This window comes from Patagioenas fasciata, chromosome 27 (assembly GCF_037038585.1).
Source record: "Patagioenas fasciata isolate bPatFas1 chromosome 27, bPatFas1.hap1, whole genome shotgun sequence".
Classification (NCBI taxonomy): domain Eukaryota; kingdom Metazoa; phylum Chordata; class Aves; order Columbiformes; family Columbidae; genus Patagioenas; species Patagioenas fasciata.
Window position 1 is genome coordinate 2,735,514 of NC_092546.1, and position 18,486 is coordinate 2,753,999.

General features: G+C 47.8%; 1 protein-coding gene across 3 annotated transcripts in view; it reads left to right on the forward strand.

Annotated features, from left to right (window-relative positions):
* Positions 1-622: 622 nt before the first annotated feature.
* Positions 623-18,486, forward strand: part of LOC136113431 (fibrillin-2-like) — a 96,526-nt gene continuing 78,662 nt past the window's right edge. The window contains exons 1-3 of one of the 3 annotated variants that reach the window (XM_065858607.2): positions 623-823; positions 4,519-4,821; positions 18,224-18,306. In XM_065858607.2, the coding sequence (XP_065714679.1) occupies positions 4,652-4,821; positions 18,224-18,306 (253 nt within the window). In that variant the 5' untranslated portion in view covers positions 623-823; positions 4,519-4,651. Of the gene's footprint in view, positions 824-1,800; positions 1,953-2,918; positions 3,057-4,518; positions 4,822-18,223; positions 18,307-18,486 lie in introns of those variants that run through there. The other 2 variants (XM_065858605.2, XM_065858606.2) reach the window with 2 other exon arrangements.

The following is an 18,486-nucleotide window of genomic DNA, read 5'->3' on the forward strand; positions in this document are numbered from 1 at the left end:
TAGGCAGATACCCTAGACCCAAATAGAATCTAACTGGCATTACAAATGCTTTCCAGAAGTAAAGATCTGTGATGGAGCACCTGGAAGAGAAACAAGAAAACTCCTCCATTTATGTAATATCACCTGATTTGCACACTGGAAAGTCTTTTTTTAGATATGTGGTGTTGCAGTTAAATTTCTGGGAGCTTCTGCAAATACAACAAAGCCTCTGTGTGCATTTCTAGGTGCCTGAATACCTTTAACTATTCAGTGCTCACATAAACAATGTGGTGATCACAGTATAGGAATTAGCAAGGATTAAACCAGACTCAAAAGGGAATCTTTTGCCTTGACCAACTTTCTGTGCCCTCGAGAGGGAGGAAAATGCAGTTTCTTGCGCTTTTCATTGCTATTCTGCTCTATACAATGTCCCGGTTCTGCCATTCGCAAGCAGGTAAAGTCCAGATTTATTTTAAACTGAAATAGGTGTTGCAGGATCAGGCCCAGGAAATAGTTTTTGTATCTCGTGGGGCTCTGCGGACGTGTTGACAGAGCTGCATTCCTTGCGATGCTCCATTATTGGCTGCCTGGGCAAACCAGCTCTGCCTTTTCCCTGTTAGTCCCCACAAGTTTGCTGTTAATTAGGCTGAGCATCATCCTGACTTCTATAAAGCTGGCGGGGGGTTGATTAGGAAGAGCAAAAAGAACAAAGGAGGCAGTGAGGACATTTCAAAGGGAGGCAGGAGGAGAAGGGACGATGGTCTCCCCGTCAGCGTGGGGCTCACCCTGGAATTTCTGCACCTCCGGGAGCTGCGTTTGAGCCTCCTTGGCTGAGTGGAAGGAGGTAACCGAGCCCCGAGCCAGATGGTGGGATCACAAGGGGGGATTTGCTAAACGCACACAGCCGTTTGGGTTCCGTTTGGTGCAAGAAACTTCTCTGGAGCTCTTTGAGCTGAAAAGCGGCTGGATTGGGGCTTTTTGGGGAGGCTTCTGGCACCCATCTGTCCACACTGGGGAACTCCAGCCCTGGAAAAGCTGCGGGTGTGCGGTGGCAGAGGGAGCTGGGACGGGGGGGCATGTGCATTTTATTATATATTATTTAAAGAAAAGCCATCAGTAATGATTCCTAAAGCAAAGAGGCAGAGGAAAGATTTTTTGCATTATACTCAGAGCTGACATTCAAAGTTCTTCCTTAGAAGAAAGACTCAATACTTCCTTTTAAGTATTTAAGTAAGTAAACTTACTTTTTTTAAAAAATATATATTTATTTGGAGAAAATGCTTCCAACTTCAAAGATCTTCTGTGGAACCGAGGTGACTTTTGAGCGTGAAGGTCCTGGGCTGGGTCACCTATCCTTCCAGCCATCTGTCTTTCCTTAATTGTTTCACATTAATTGCACAAAGTGTAGGAAAATGATCAGCGAGAAAAGTGCATTTACTTGAAGTATTTTTTGTTGTTAACACAATATCATTAAGAAAAAAAAATAAATACAACAACAAAACAACTGAGGAATGAATCCCGAATTAGGCAAACTGATTTTCCCCAACTCTTTTGATGTGAAGTCGCTGTCACTAATGCCCTCCTGCCTCCCGCAGCTCCAACCCTGAATTTGGGTCGAGCGCCCACCGCATCCAGCCGAAATGAAAAGCATTCCCTAATTAACCGCACCAAACGAGCCCTCGGCCGGGAAGGTGATAATCATGTCTGCGTTCGGGAGGCTCTTGCTAAATAAACCCAACCTCTCCCCCAGCCCCTCCTTGAAGTTAAGAACTTTTGGCTGAAGAATGCGGTTGGGTTGTCCTCTCGCTACTCCCACTCCTCCTGCACCCCTTGGCCCTCCCCCTGGCCAATTTGGATCAGGCTGTACCTTTTCTTCTCTCCTTCAAGAGTGAGGGTTTTATTCCCTTCTTTTCTGCCCACATCTCCACTAAACAAAGGAGCTCTGGGCACATCACCAGTTCCAGGACGTAAAGGTATTTAAACAGTTTCAGACTAAATCCAGAGCGGCGTAGCTAAGAGCTGATTTATTTCTCTTTATCTGCCTAGTTATTTGTCTGCCTAATTGTATTTTATTGTGTTCTGCACATTTTTTTTAATTGATTTAATTTGCACCCTCGCAGGCATGGTTTTGAAATGTCTTTCCTGACTCCCTCCAAACTTGAAAAATCAGTTTAAAAATCAGATTTAGCGATTGATTCTCTCTTTGCTTTCTCAGTGCGTTTCTTGCAAGTGGTGTTCGATGCGATTTGTCAGGGCTGAAAGTCACTTTTAAGCCTTCTTTTTTTTTTTCTTTTTAAACTGTCTTTTGATGGCGCGAATGACTTTTCCATCCCCTCCGTAAGACCTGTGTGAACGCTCCCCGGGTACGTGCCTGGTTATCGATCATTTGTCACGCTCCCCATTCCTCCGCGAGGAAACGGACGCATCTGGACTTTCTTCGCTTTAAATTTCTGCACCGAAGGCTGGAAATCTCTTGAAGCGCAAATGTTATTTTGATTTCTTTTTAGGGCTTCGTTTTCCATCTGGGCTGCACCTCCAGAGCTCGGGGAGCAGAGGAGGCTTCTCCTATTGTCTCGCTGGAGAACACGGTCCCGGGCTTGCCCGGCCGGGCGTGCGGAGCCCAGCGCGGAGCTGGGGGCTCAGGAAGGGCCGTTTCTTTGTCTCTGCTCCCAGCCCTTCCCACTCCTCTTACTCATTCACTTACATTTGAAATATTAGCCTGAAAAACGCGTGCCCTCCGGAGCTCAGTTTCCCAGCTGGGAACACAGGGGTTTTGAGCTTTTTTTTTGGTTGGTTGGTTTTTTTTTTGTTTAGTTGGTTCGGACACATTTTCTGCCTTGTCTAGGCTGATTTTTTCTTTCTTTTTTTGTGGTTTTTTTTTTTTTTTGCCTGCTTTGGGGCTGGGCTGGAACTGGAAAAAGTGCTGCTGTGGGAAAGCAAGGGGGACAGTCAGGGGAGGCTCGGGGGCCCTGTCCCTCCCCACAGCAGCCGGTGCCTCTCGCCAAGTATTTCCAGCTCTGGGAGACCCGTGAGGATTCATTCCTTCCCTGAAGGAAACAAACTTTTTGGGGCTCGAGGTGAGAGATGCTTTCCCACCCCCCTGGCAGGAGGGGGAAGGAAGGGGCTCGCCGGCCCCGTTTGCACAGGCAGGGCTGGGAGATTTGGGGAATGGCGGAATGGGGGGGACGCGGGGCCTGTGGGGAGAGGGAGGAGGGGGTACAGGCTGTGGAGCGTGTTCCTCTCGCCGTGTTTTACAGCGGCTTTTCCTTGGGATTTTTGGTGCCTGCCACCCTCGGCCTGGCCTCCCGGCCCTGCCCGCCCTCAGCCCGGGGCCATTTGTCTCCTCACAGGCGGCACCGTGACCCCCGGGGGTTTTGCTGGGATCTGAACCCCCCACTCAGGGCTGTTCCCCTTTGCCACTCAGTGCCTGGAGATTCTCAGACACAGGATGGCTGTAAGGACTAAAATAAAGCTGCTTCAGGCAGGGACCTCAAGACCCCTCCACCATGTCACCCACCCACCCCAGGGACACAGGGCTTGTGCCTTTTTTCCCTCTGGAACGGACCTTGTTCATCAGGATGGGCTTGCTCAGGGCAGAAGGTTGCTGGGGGGGTGAGGACATGCCCTGGAGTGATTTGGGGCCAAAGCCTGGATCTGTCCCAGCCCAGGGGACGTCTCTCAGGCTCAGTTACTGGCAGAACTGGTCACTCTGGGCTCGCCCCAAAGGGCGTCCGCAGTCTGAGGTGTGAGGGGTCTCCTTGCCGCCTCCATCGAGCCGCTCCCTGTCCTGAACAGAAGCTTTGGACCCCATGTCATCCCCCTCCCCATGGCCTCTCATGCTCAGCAGCCTGTCCCAGCTTAGGGGCTCTTCTTCTGCCTCCCCCCACCTTCTCTGTCCATTCACCCCCCATGGAAACCAGGTTTAGCTTACTGGAGTGTGTCTTCACTCTGGAGCCCCACCTCATGGTCTCGCATCTCACTCCAAACCGCTCCCCTCAGCCAGCTGGAATTACCAGGTATCTGGGAGGCCGTTTTCCAACAACCGATTGATCTCCATGCCATGGCCCATCTGGAGTATGATGTAGTAAAACAGACCTGTGGGACCTGGGAAAATGGTTCATAAATAGGATCCACTCGTTCTTGAAGACGTGGTCTCTTCTTGCTTTGTAGCCCCGTGTCTCCTGTTGCACTGCGCAAGGTCGGTGTCATAACCCACCGCCGTGGGCAGGCCCAGGACAGATGTGCTTTTGTCCCTCTTCATTTATCCATCAGGAGGGCAGGGAAACAGACACAAGGGTAGAACGGTGACTCTTGGCGATCTTCTCTTGGTTTCCAGCTCTTGGGAAGGCTTCTCAATGCTGCGGTGGAGGATGACAGCGTGAGCATGTTGGCTGCAAGTACGAGGAGCCAAGCTCAGTGTGTCTATAGGACCCCATTGTATTAACTCCAGGGAGGGGCTGTCTGGGGTGATTTTAAAACAGCAAAAGCCCTTGAGAACACTTACATCTCTCTCCTTCTCTTTTCTCTGTTTACTTCTAGAAAGGGAACGGCAGGACGGCACCTCGGCACTTAGGGGCTGCTGCCAAAAACCATCCTCCACCGAGGCAGCAGGGACCCTCCGGCTGGAAGAAGCTTTCGGGGCAGCCAGGGCAATCGAGGATTCCACGCCATCATGGGGGTGTTGTGGCTGGCCAGGTTCATGCTGGGATGTACAGCAGTTATGTATGTGGAACGAGCCCAGGGTCAATATGAAGGGGACTTGCATACCGACAGATTTGCAGGCTACGAGGAAAGACCGCCAGCAAACAGAGTGAGAAGAAGAGGCCAAGACAGTTTACGAGGGTAAGTTTAATGTTCTTTTCTATGTTACAAAGCAGAACTCGGTTTATTGTCATAGCACACAGAGACATGCTTGCAGAAATGTGTTTTCTATCCTTTCCTCGAGCTCAGGAAGGAGTCTGCTTTGCAGCAGGAGGAAAGCTCATGCCACAGGGGGACAACCAAGCAGACTGGGAGCTGCGTGCTGAGCTCTGCTGCTTTATACAGGGGATCGCAGCACCTTAGAGCTCACCTGCCAGGACTGGGAAGAGCCATCCTCGCTCTGCCTGTTCGTGGGAGGGATGTTGGGCATTTCGCTGCAGTGATGGCTGTGGCTGGGCTTTCCGCTGTTGCTAGCAGGGATGCTGTCAACTCAGGTTTTGACTACGGAGTCACCTTTGTCTGCCTGCTGCCAGTTAGTGCTCTGGGCTCTATTGAGAGGTTATTGCCCCTGGTGGCTGCTTTTACGTGATGATAGTTGCTAAAGGAAAGGTGTCATACTAAAGCCTTTGTTGTGAAGCATGGTTGTGGCCTCGTCTATAGACAAATGAGCGCGAGAGCTGGACCCGTGAGCGTTTTCCACCTGAGGAGGGAGACAGGGCTCAGCTAGAAAATCCCGCAGCTCGTGCTGGAGCTCGGCTGTATTTGCATGCTTTCAAGATGGTTCCTGGCCGCGGCGTTGATCCTGGGTTATTTTAAGTCTGCCTGGCTGTAGTTCTTGGAAAGTGTTCCTGTGTTCAGTGGGCAGAATCGGAGCAGAACGTGATACACGCGCGAAGCCTGGGCCGTGCCAGAGTGCTCCGGCGCTTGCTTGGGGAACGCTTCGTGAATGGGCTGGAGCGCCGCGCAGTCCGCCCAGACGGTCAGATGTGTTTGGGCTGGAGCCGGAGCGCAGAGCTGGGCCGAGGAGCTGCCAGGGGCAGGGCCCTGGGGCTGGCGGCGGCCGCGCTTGGGATTCCAACCTGCACGGCCGCTCCCTCCCGCTGCGGCGGGTTCGGAAAAGATGGACACGAGTGTCCCAAGGGTTTGGTCTTCTCAAAATGACCTTCCGAAAGCAGCCATTAGCTCACTCGCAAGGTAGGGACACCCTGTGTCACCCCCAATGTGACCCATAAATGCTTTTGCTATGCTCCTCTCTTTGAGTCCATCATCCCTCAGATAAAACATCCCAAATCTGTATGACTAACGGAGATAAAGGCCATTCCTTGGAAAGGATGTGGTGACAGTCTACCGGATCCAGAGCCTCTTGTTCATCCTGGCTGCCCAGGGCTGCATGTGTTTGATCACTGTGCTCGTAATGGGGATAGAAAGGATGGGAAGCAGTTGACCTGTGCACTGATAATCACAGAATATTAGGGATTGGAAGGGACCTTGAAAGGTCATCTAGTCCAGTCCTGTCTCATGCAGCCCTGTGAAGAGAAAGGATGGGTAGAGCAAGGAAACAATGAGTGTTTCCATTCCCCACGGGACCTGTGAGAAGGTCACTGGTGTCCCGTGGTCTTATGGCACTCAGTGACTTATGTGACCGGATCCTGTTTTCAAAAATGATTTACGGCTTAAATCCTTTTGGCTCTTGGCTAGTCTGAAGGATCCAAATCCCAAGTGCAGTTTAAAAATGGAGCCCAGATTTCCAAGTTAGAAATCACTTCTGAAAACCGTTCTCTACTTTAAAGCCTCAGACGTGGCCCAACATGTAAGTAAAGCAATGCCAAATTATCGGTTGTGTAAGTTCTCAGCGGCCACACAGTAAGTTTGGGCCATGATCAGGATCAGACCTGAAGTGTCTGGCTCCCAGTCCCCTGCAGAGAGCTGAGGACCACACTGCTCCCTCCTTTTTCTCTTCTGCAGCAATGGCTGTAGGAAAAGAAAAAGAAATCCCCACTGGGATAAGTGCAAGGTCTGTTTAAGGAAGTCTGTGCAACTGTAATTTGACTAAAGAATCATTGTTCCTTGGCCCTTGGGAGTCTTGTTTCAAGGGTGGGGATTGTGGTGGGCAGCAAAATGATGGCAAAACTCAGCGTGGCTGGAGCTCCTGCCCCCGGCGCTTCCCATGCTCTGTGTCAAGTGACCCTCACAGTCCCCAAGGTTTTGTGTCCAAACCTCTCCTTCAGGATTCCCAGCCCTTCAGCAATCTCTCTCTCTTTTAAAATCTCTATTTTACAAGCAGAGAAAACCACTTGAGATGAGGAGCCTACTGAAGAGCGACGTTTTAAGTAATGTTCTACTGGGCTTAGAAAACAGCTACAGATGTCACCAGCTGCAGCGCTGGAGATGGGTCTGGCAGCCGGTGAAATCCATCTCCTGCAGAGCCACAGACCCACGAATTTTTGCTGTAGATTCCCCCGAACAGCCCTAGTCCCTCATCCTCATGCTCTGGCTTTAAGCAGCTCTGTAGAGTTGCAGCTATGGATCAACATCTTCCCTGACCCGAGTTTTGCTGCCTTAAGGTACTGGGATTCCTTGCTGCTGTGAATTTTAACCGAGTGTGATATATTTGTTTGGGAAAATCAGATAAGTCCTAATTTAAGATTTGGTTTACTCACAGACCAAAGAAATGAATAAACAGTGAGTTTTCTTGGTGGAACTTTAAGTGTAAAGGAAGGTTGTATTTTTCAGCTTGGTGTTATTTTACAATGTAGGCGTGCAGGTGGCTTATCTTGACTACTGCAATTTGAGGAATCATGTATTCTGTAATGCCGCACCTCTAAACACACATCTAAATCTCCAAACATGTTTACTGTGGTGTATATTTTAATAGCTTGTGGCACCATTTCAAATATTTGCTTTGGCACTTGCTTTCAAAGACCCACAACGTTCTTTTTTCAGAGAGATACACTGATTTCAGTTCAACTTTCATCTGGAATAGCTTTGGTTCTGAGACTTTCTTTGGTTCTTAGGCTTGCCTGGAAGGAATTTAAATAGAACTGGAATTAAAATAGAGCAAAGCTTATCTGCATCACACAGGCCTGAACTGGCAGGTTCCTCAGTGCCACCACCCCCAACCGCTGCCCTCAACACTCTGGATTCTTTGAGAATGTCCAAAAGTTTCTATATTGTTCCGAAAGGAAGGAAACAGCAAACAGACTTGGAGGACTTGCTGGGTAGATATAAGGGTGGTGCAGAATCCTCTTCTTTGTGGAAACCTTCCGCTCGGGGCTTCTGGATTCTCCATGGCTCTGTCTTATGCGTTCCTTGAAATAATTTGTTTTCCAAGCACGAGTTTTGAAGAGTTTTCCTTTCATACACGATGCTGATACCTCCTATCCTGCCCACAGCAGAAATAGTTTTGCTCCCAGGTAGATCAGAGGACTCAAAGGACGACCATCTATCTCGACAAGCTAGATCTGGCTTTTGCTCTACCTTTTATTCTTAAATGCGCCTCCTTCTCTCTTGGGTGGATGGAACCATGGATTCCCATCATCTCTAAATTGTGTTATGTCATAATTTGGACAAGAAATTAGAATCACACCAGAAATGCACAGAGAGGTGCAACCCAGATGTCTTCATAGGGAGATTTTTACCAACTCTGGAAGAATCAAACGCCCAAATATATTTGGCGCTCCTTCCTTCATTTTCTCTTGAATATCTCCTAGTACTAGTAACTTCTGTGGGTTTCTCAGGCAAGTCTTGAGTAAGCCCAAATGCACAGAATATCTGCTCTTTTGGTGGCAAGTTATTTGTTATGAAGTCTTAGTCAATTAGTACTAATAGAAATGCGCTCAATAACTTAATATCATAGAGACTGTAGTGAGAAACCGCTCTCTGGTAACTCCAATGTGACCAACACGAGCTCTTCTTGCTGATGTCTGGAGCGAACGGGCTGAGCGTGAGGACAGTTTTAGGTGCCTTCTTGGTAATGCAGGAGGAAAGGTTGTATATTTTTCTGCTGGAAACATATTTATCTGGAGCTCTGTTCCCACCCCAGTCTCCTTTAATGAAGGGAAAAGTATGAAGTAAATGCAAAGCATGAAATAAATGCAAAATAAACAAGCCCGTTATTCACCAGTGCTTTTACAAATAACAATAAAGTGATGTGGGGTGATAAATCACAGCCAAAGCCAAAATTTAATCTGTCCTTAAACTCATTAAAGTAGAGACAATTTAAAATGACCGTCTCCTGAAAGGAACAGCACTGACAAATCCATTTATGAGGCAGGATTTGAATGGGATTATTAGTTTAATGAACTACTGAACAGTTTCCAAGAGCAAGAATGTGTTTAACAAAGGGGAAAGAAAAGATGATTAGTCTGCAGCCAGCTGAGCTCTTTGCTGGCAGCAAGATTTCCTGTAAGTTCATGGCTGCCTGTTTTTTCAACTAAGAATAAAGGCTCAGCTATAGCCTGACTTTAAACACAACTAATTATGTCAAGCCCATTAATTATGAAATGGCCACTGCAATTGAGAAGATGGATGAAGAGAGGAGGTTTGGGGAGGCGTTTGCCGTACCTCTTCCATCGCTCTGACTTAGGCAAAAAGACAGAGGTGTCTAAATTAATTGTGGGGAATACGAGGAGTTTCCAAGTTGCTCTCCTGTAGATTTTTGACACCTTATTAGTTTCCAGCTCAACACTGGGGAATGGAGAGGAAAGGCACGTTGCGACTGCAAAAAACCAGCACAGGAGGAGCTGCTGGGATGTGGATGAACTCTCCATCCACCACCTTAAGCTTTGGAGCTGATTCTGCACCACATGGCACCAGTTTAAACTGGAGCTGATGCTGGGATGATGTTTAATGTCAAGGGGAGATTGGACATAGCAGAGAGGAGCTTCACCACTTTTGCGAGTTGCTCCAAGACGTGCACTGAGAGCACACCAGCGTTTTGATCTGACTCCATCCCTGACATTGCAGTCCCACAAACATCTTAGTACAGGAATTACTAAAGGTTTTTTTGGACCAATTGTCGTTTTCTTCCCTCTCACTTCACATTTATCAGAAACACGTGCTTTTGAAAAGAGCTGATGCCCAAAACACAACCTGCGCTGTCTGTTGCTTTGTGGTTCAAGCCCTGATTCTGCACCTGCCAAGTTCAAGCATAACATTTGAGCTGACTTCATTGGAAGGAATTAGCCCTACGTGGGATCAGCAAGTCTTTTCTGCAGTGTTTCCATCTCTGCTGCTCCTGTAAATTTAGTGAGAGATAGTGATTTCCTCCAAATCTCAGAAAGAAGTCCTTTAAATGCTGAAGCTCAGTTTTCATTCCTTATAAAAAATCGTTTTCTTGACCTCAAAGTTGTAGGAAACTTCCTCAAAAATTAAATCCTCTTTAGAGTAAGAACCAAGGTGCTACTCAGTGGAAGTTAAAATCACAGAATCACAGAATGGACTGGGTTGGAAAAGCCCTCAGAGCTCATCCAGTCCAAGCCTTGGTCCAACTCCAGCCCATTGACCAGATCATGGCACTAAGTGCCATGGCCAATCTCAGTTTCAAAACCTCCAGGGCCGGTGAGTCCAGCACCTCCCTGGGCAGCCATTCCAATGCTGACCACTCTCTCTGCACAGAATTGCTTTCTCATCTCCAGCCTCAATTTCCCCTGGCAGAGTTGAAGCCCCTGCCCCCTTGTCCTATTGCTGAGTGCCTGGGAGAAGAGCCCAATCCCCCCTGGCTAGAACTGCCCTTCAGGTCGTTCTAGAGAGTGCTGAGCTCAGCTCTAAGCCTCCTCTTCTCCAGACTGAACAAGCCCAGCTCCCTCAGCCCCTCCCCATAGGGCTTGTGTTCCAGTCCCTTCCCCAGTCTTGTTGCTCTTCTCTGGACCCGCTCCAGCACTTCAATCTCTTTCCTGAGCTGAGGGGCCCAGAACTGAACACAACACTCCAGGTGTGGCCTCCCCAATGCAGAGCACAGGGGAAGGATCACTGCCCTTGTCCTGCTGACCACGCTGGTTTGGATACAGGACAGGATATGTCTCATCTCCTAGCTTAATCCTGTAGCTGAAGTAGCCAGACCTTGTCCTACTCATTGTGTGTGTGTTTGAGAAAAAGGCCCTGTAACTGTGGTGATTTAAATACTTTAAAAAAGCAAATTTGCGGGGTGTGTCACTCACTACACCAACTGAAACTACAAACACATGTAGCCAAAGAGTAACAACAGGACTCCAGTACTTACTGGAAGTCGTGGTCTGAAATGGACTGTGCTGCCCACATGTTAGACTTAGATGATCATTGTAGGTTCCTTCCAGCAGAAATATTCTGTTTTATTCTAAATAGCCTTTTTTTTGCTTTTACAAGTTGGTGAAATGCGTGTTCATGGGTGCGTAGAGAGCTCTCCATCTTCAAGGAGGTGGCATCTCCACTTAGAAATGATGAGTAAGAACACGGCGGGGAAGAGCATGGTCAAACTCTAGCAAAGCTTTCTTGCCTTTTCCCTCCGTATTCCTGCTTTGGGCTTACTAAAGCCGGGCTTAGAGTCAGCGTCCATCACCTCAGTAAAGGTACAACCGGAGCTGGTGTCACCGTGGCCCAATCACTTCATATCTTGGCTGCTTCCAGGTCCACACATGAAAACCTTGATATTTATTCACAGAGCCAGAGATAAAATACTACAAACAACAGAAGGAACAAAGTGAGGGCAGTAGTTGGAAACTTCTGACTTAAGACTTCCATTCCTAAATTTTCCTTGTGTCTTGATTTATATCGTGAAATGGTTGATCTTGGACTTCTGGCCTAGGCTGGTTTCTCTTGTTATTGGCAGAAAAAGAATGAAGGCAAATATTGGCATGGCAAAAGATTATCTGGCATACAAGTTAATAGGTTATAGGGGTTTTGTTTGGAAGTTTTAAGAACTGGATTTGAAGTGTTGTTTTATTACAGAATTTAAGGGGGATAAAAAAAAAGGGTGGAAGAGTTGCTAATGCTGCTTTCCAAATGGAAGTGTGAAGCAGTTCTTGGAAATCAGTTGCATTTTTAGTCTTTTTCAGATGAAAGTCTTCTCTATGGTTCCTTGCTGGGTTTGCCTGGATAGGAACAGCTGGTTTCTCTGCTTTCTCATTTGAAAATTACTTATCAAACTATGCATCGCATGTGCATATATAGGCCTGGGGACGTAAGCAGTGAATGTACAGATAGCGTAGCCCAGAACTCATAAAACTGATAAATCACTGAAATAAATACTTGCAGTACTTCTGAGGGATCTTTGAAGTCAAGAATAGGAGGGCACAGATATGCTCCCCTTTAGGCCAAGGATCCAGAAGTCAGCATTGTTTCCAATCTGTTCTCACGCCATGACACAATCCTGAATCCCCCTGGGCGTGGAGGCGCGTTATGAAAACCACTATCACATTTGGCAGTGATTATTGTCCCCTGGTGGTGTCCACTGAGGCCAAGGACGGGCGATGGTTGCAGTCGTGTTCCCCAGTTGTTGCGAGAGATGATCCATGGGGCGCAGCACAGAATGGGGCTGAGATCAAAACCAAAACTAATCGTGAGCCATAGGAGAAATTTCCAGCTTGGATGGAGAGGTGGGATCATCGTTCCTGGAAAAGCCATGTGCTTAATTCATACTAGACCAGAGAATGTAGTGATGATATTCATGTACATTCTTTTTATTTGACTCTTTGCACAGGCCTGAATTTCCTGATAAGGGGAAGGCTGCAGGGGGGAGCAAATAATCTGAAAAGTGCCTTTTCACTAAAATGTCTCTTCTGTGGATAGCAGGCAGCCCTCCTTTTTGCAGTATAAATCAGAAATCCTCATTAGCCTGCTGTTAGCTAAATTGCCATTGAATTGGTGAATTTACAGCAAAAGGTAACTGTGAATGGTCTGGGGAAATCTAGAGCAGGATTTGGGACAATGGCCATTCCTAAAGCTGGACAAGCAGAAGTGCTTTGAGAATTGGCCAGATCTGCTGCTGGATGGTTTGATTTCCTCATAAATATTTCTAAGCTGAAACTTGAAGACAGGAAGAACCTGAAAATAAGGGCCAGGGAGGGTAGTGACTATAAGTTTCCATTCATCCCATGTAAATTGTTGGAACTGCTGCACCCCAACCTGGATGCGTTTGTAGAGCAGGGGAGAGATTTTCACGTTGCTGAAGGTACCCAGAGGACAGAAAGAGAGAACTGAGACTGGTCAAGCTTAAGAGAATCCGAAAATTAGGAGATGATGCTCAAGCAGGCTGTGCTTCTCCTCATCTAGCCCAGGATGTGGTTTCCTTCTCTTGTGGATTTCTCCTCCTCTGATGAATCCACCCCACCTATTTTGAGGACCAGTATCATGGATGAAGTCTCTTACCTCTCGATCACTAGGTTTGTCACTGGGTAGTGAAGCTGTGGTGCCTCTCATCCTTAAACCACTGGGTGTTGATCCCATGTGCTGGTGGGAAAGTTGCTTCTCAGCCTTTTATTATAAAACACTGGGCTCCAGCCCTACTACGAGCCTTCACGGTTGTACTTTGGCAGGGCAGGAGGGTGGTTTTTACTGAGTGTTTTGTTTGAAACACTTGGAGAAAAAGGAATTTGTGCTTGGTCACTTGCCCGACTTACATCTGGGGCCTGGTAAGAGTGCACGCCGTGCTTCTATTAACAAAGTCTTAGTTTACAGGATGAAGTGGGATGAATTTCTGAGCGCGCCTACTCTGTAACCATGAGTTGTTCTCGTCCTAAAGAGTGCAGAGAAGACCTGAAAGAGATGTAAAGTGCTGGCATCTCTGCCCTTCCCGAAAGACTCAAACTGGTCCAGAAAATAATTGCTCAGTGCAGCCAGAGCCTCTTAGCTCAGACTCCTTTTCCCATTGAACAGGGAATATCTTGGAAGGTAGAGCCCAGGAGACAGTCACAGCACCGAGGAAGAAGTTCTAGCTTGTATCAAGGGGGGAAATAAAGAATGACTGTGATAAATAAGGACAAGGACCCCCGTGCTCAGGCAGCAGATACCCAGCCCAGACATTTCCAGGCAGACACAAAGAAAAGGTTGAGCTGGGAGAAGCATTTGTGCCGCGAAACATGAACCCACATGGGCTAATTACAGCGTTACAGACTCAGGACATCTCAGTCACTGGGCAAAGGGCTCTTCTTGGTAAGAAGAGCAGTAAACTGGCCCAAAGTAATGTACTATAATGAATTCTTCCTGATTTAATATGTTGAATCCCCTTAGATGAGGCCAGCGAGAAGGAGAACACGAGGACCCAGGGAGCGATCCCTGTGCAGAGCACCTCGGAGACCTCCCCCAGCCCTGGCAAGCCACCAGTTTTCATTCACTTCTGTCTTCCTTTAATTTAAGGAATGGAAATACCGCTTCTGCAGGCCAGTGGCAACCGAGGTTCACTGATTGCTTGTGACAGGGGAGACAAATCCCGCTCCTGCTGTCTGGAAAGCACACGCTACGTGTAGCCAAGGGTTCGTTAGCTGGGGGTTTTGCTGCACGGCAGAAGTTCTCGTTACAGGACACTGCGGTTGTCACACGAATCATAGGATCATTTCAGTTGGAAGAGACCCTCAGGATCATCGAGTTCAACCATAACCCAACTCTGACACTAAACCATGTCCCTAAGAACCTCGTCTAAACGCCTTTTAAACCCCTCCAGGGATGGTGACTCCACCACTGCCCTGGGCAGCCTGTTCCAATGCCTGACAACCCTTTCCTAATATCAAATCTATACCTCCCATGGCACAACTTGAGGTGGTTTCCTGACTCCCATCACACTTGTGCTCCAGACCTTCACCAGCTCCGTTCCCTCCTCTTCACTCTCTCTAGTCCCTCAATGTCCTTCTTATGACGAGGGGCCCAAAACTGAACACAGGAATTGAGGTGCAGCCTCCCCAGTACTGAAATCAAACCCTTAGTGACTGTGCAGGGCTTTGTGAAGGAGGTTTGAAGGGTTCATTCTAACTGGAGGTTCTTTCTCCATGGCTGGAGGAGCAGACAAAGACCTGCATGTGTATTGAGGATGTTGCTGTGGGTGAGCAGGAAGCTCAGGACAACTTGACTTGTAGTTTTCGGCTGATGCCTGAGTCCACACAGCATCCTCAGCTGGGACTTCACACTCTGCCCTCTCCTACCTTTAACGACTAATGCAATTCTGCTGGGGTCACGTTAGGCATCTGACATTAATTAGCAGGACCGAGTCCTTTTTGGCCACTCCCTCAGCTTATAGGCAACCATTCTCTGCTCTGGGCTGGCTTTCCCAGGCTGCTGCAGCCCCAGCCAGGTGCTGTGTGTGTCATGTCCCCACTGTTTGGTGGGATGGACCATGTCCCAGTCCTTGCTGGTTCCTCCGGCTCCATTGTGGGTGTGGGAGCAAGGCTGCTTGTGCGTTTTCACACTGCACAGCCAGGGCTCTGCTCTGCTCCAGTGGGGTTTTGTTTCTTGGCATCTCCCTGTTCTCTGATGGAGCCACCGCCAGCAGGCAGTGTTTGGTGCCATCAATTGAAATTCAGCCTTACTTTGTCCCTGCTTATCTCTATAATCCTGTTGTTTATTTAAAATGGACAAAGAAGACGCTGTGGCCAGCATTGCTTTTCCATCTGCCCTGCCTTAGTATCACTCTCTTGGCTGTGTTTACTTTCCTTTAAAATAATTCTCTTTAGCTGTCGAGCTCTTTTCCTACACTGCACAGAAGGTGATGGGGGAAGATCTGCCTCATCCTGGCAGGTCTGTTTTTGTGTTGACTGAACTGTGGAAGAAGAAGAGGAGGCTTAGAGCTGAGCTCAGCACTCTCTAGAACGACCTGAAGGGCAGTTCTAGCCAGGGGGGATTGGGCTCTTCTCCCAGGCACTCAGCAATAGGACAAGGGGGCATGGGCTTCAACTCTGCCAGGGGAAATTGAGGCTGGAGATGAGAAAGCAATTCTGTGCAGAGAGAGTGGTCAGCATTGGAATGGCTGCCCAGGGAGGTGCTGGACTCACCGGCCCTGGAGGTTTTGAAACTGAAATTGGCCATGGCACTTAGTGCCATGATCTGGTCAATGGGCTGGAGTTGGACCAAGGCTTGGACTGGATGAGCTCTGAGGGCTTTTCCAACCCAGTCCATTCTGTGATTCTGTGGAGGTGGATCAGCAGCACAGTCCCTTGCCAGAAAACATTGCTAGAAAGGACTGGCACAAATATTTCAGATTATCTCTGTGGCTCTGACACCCCAAAGAAAAGTCGTGGGGACGCTGGCACTATCTCAGCAGCACAACTGTGTCTCTCCAGGACTACAAACAAACCAACACCTCGTGATTTTTAATTTAGGACTGATTGTTCTGAAGTTTCTCAATAGTTCTGAAATATCTGTGGATTCTGATAATCAGAATGTTGTGGGCAAGTTTACTGAATATAAATGATTTTTTTATCTAACCTTGACTTTCATGTTACTCTTCATCACAAGCTGTGATTGCCATGTTCTGTATAACAACTAGATGACGTGTCTCTTATCTCCACCTTCTTGCTGATGAGAACAGGTTTCCAGCTTGTATTTCCCAGCATCAACATAACTGCTATTAATTTAAAAAGCCATTTTGTCACAACTTTGCTAAGGATGTTATTTTTTCTTACAAACCAGCATTGTCCTTGTTGAGCTCTTGCTTTGGAATCTAATTTCAGTCTCTCTCTAGGTCAGTTCTGTGACACCATTAATTTCAACCCATTCAAAATAGATTCTCCCCCATGTTTTGTTTTGCAACTCTGCTAATTTTTAGCATATGTTTTTGAAGGTTTGGTTTGGGAGGAACAATTGTGATGTTGTGGTTTAGCGTCCTGTGGAACAGGGTGCCCAGGACCTCTCCCAGGATCCCTGATCCATCCAGAACTTGATGAAATCCTGGTCTGTCTTTTAAAAAGAGGTGGTACCGTAGTTTAAAATACCCACTTCATTATCAGTTTAATTCAAGCTCCACTTCTGTTCTAGTCCATGGGACTGATGCCAGTTGCTTCTTCGTCCACTGATTTTTGACCAAAAAAAGCCCTCTTAGTCTTTTGTCTGATAAAATGTCTCTAAAATATCCTTTAATCGTTAACAAGGTTTGAAGCAGCCTGAGGCTAGGTGTGAAGATCATTAGTGCACTGAAGTTAATGACTTCTTGCCCCGTACAGCTGTTAACATCCCAGTGTTGAAAAGGGATTCAGATGGAAGTCAAACTGCAATATTTGGTGCCTGGTTGTGAGTTCTCTGGGTGCCCTGTGCGTTGTATGGAGAGTCCTGTATCAAAAAAAGATCACCCACCCATCCACCCATCGTGCTGGGAAGCCTGGCTGAACCTAAGCTTTACAGGTCCCCCATCTGCTCAGAGTGAACTTATCTTCCAAATTAATGCCAACCACAGGCATGTGTCTGCTTCTCACTGGAGATTTACACTTGAATTTCGGTGACAGTACTAGATAGCTTTGTATTTTATCCAGCCTAATGCAACCAGGAGCTGCAATCCAAGACGTTCCCCCATCTGCAGGGAACCTTAATCTATCCCAGCAGAAAGTTCGGCGTTCACGGTCTCGTTTAACTTCTAAGCACAGAAGAAGCAACAGAAACCCAGACTTTTGGGGAATGTAGGTTCTTTTGAAATCAAAATAGAAATTTACTCTCCACCCGCAGCCGTAGAACTGAATTATTTTAGCAGAACGTCCGATTCCGTGTTTGCAGGGCTGGTGAAGGACTCTCCGCTTAGCACTGGGCAAAAACAGATCATGGGGAAAGACGAATGCCACAGTTTTACAGGGGTCATCATGCGCTTGGGGAAAATTAGGGAAAACCTGGTGGTTAAAGCAGTTTCTGCACCGCCACGGGCAATGGTTGTGGAGTTGTGAAGGAACGGAGGGAAGCTGAGACAGTACCCGTGTTATGCACGTTCCTTTCTGGCAGCAGAATAACAGGGAAATAAAGAGAGAGTGCTCCTTGGAAAATTAACCTAATTTGCTGGCCAGGGCCCAGGCGGGGTCTAAACTCTGTCTACACTTCACCTTTCTGCCGCCTTCCCCCATCTGTCTGATCCCGCCTTAGAGCCCCAGCATCTCTGCAAGGGGCTGCGTTCTCGTGACTCCACGCCTGACAGCATCACAAGAGTATGAACATTACAAAGGTTTGTGGTTTTCGTGTTTTCTGTTGGGAACTTCTCTCGGGAAGTCTGTTAGTTTGGGTATGGATGTGTAGCATGGCACGATATGGTGTAAATGCCCTGCTGAGGTTTCTGCTCGGGTTGGGTTTCCTGCTGTATTTGCTAAGTGATGTTAGTTAAACCATCCAACAAACATCAGGGCTGTGCCGCCGTTCCTCACCCCTCCATATGGTCCTCAGAAAGTCACTGTAAAATGCACAGGGAGCTCAGAAGCCGGTTATTAAAATACTTTATGGTGGCTCCTTTTGGTGGGGATGAAACCTGTCTTGTTCAAATGGAAAGGAGCTTGGCAGCGAAACGTCCCACAAGAGGCCGTTCAGCTGATCTCCTAGCACGGTGATACATGCTGAATTTATCCAATAGCGCTGCATAGAGACGTAAGGAAAAACTCTTTTTGGTTTTCAGCCCCAATGTCTGTGGTTCGAGGTTCCACTCCTACTGCTGCCCCGGTTGGAAAACGCTGCCCGGAGGGAACCAGTGCATTGTCCGTGAGTATCTGTTCTCCTGTTAAAGGCACCAAGGGCTGTGTGGGAAGCAAAACACATCTCACACTTCAGCAGATGGCACAACATCTCATAATCCACCAGGACAGGAGCAGCAATGGCTGGGAGCCCTCGTTCCTGCTGCCCTTGATCAGAGCAGGGTGGTTGCCATTGCTCCCGTTTATC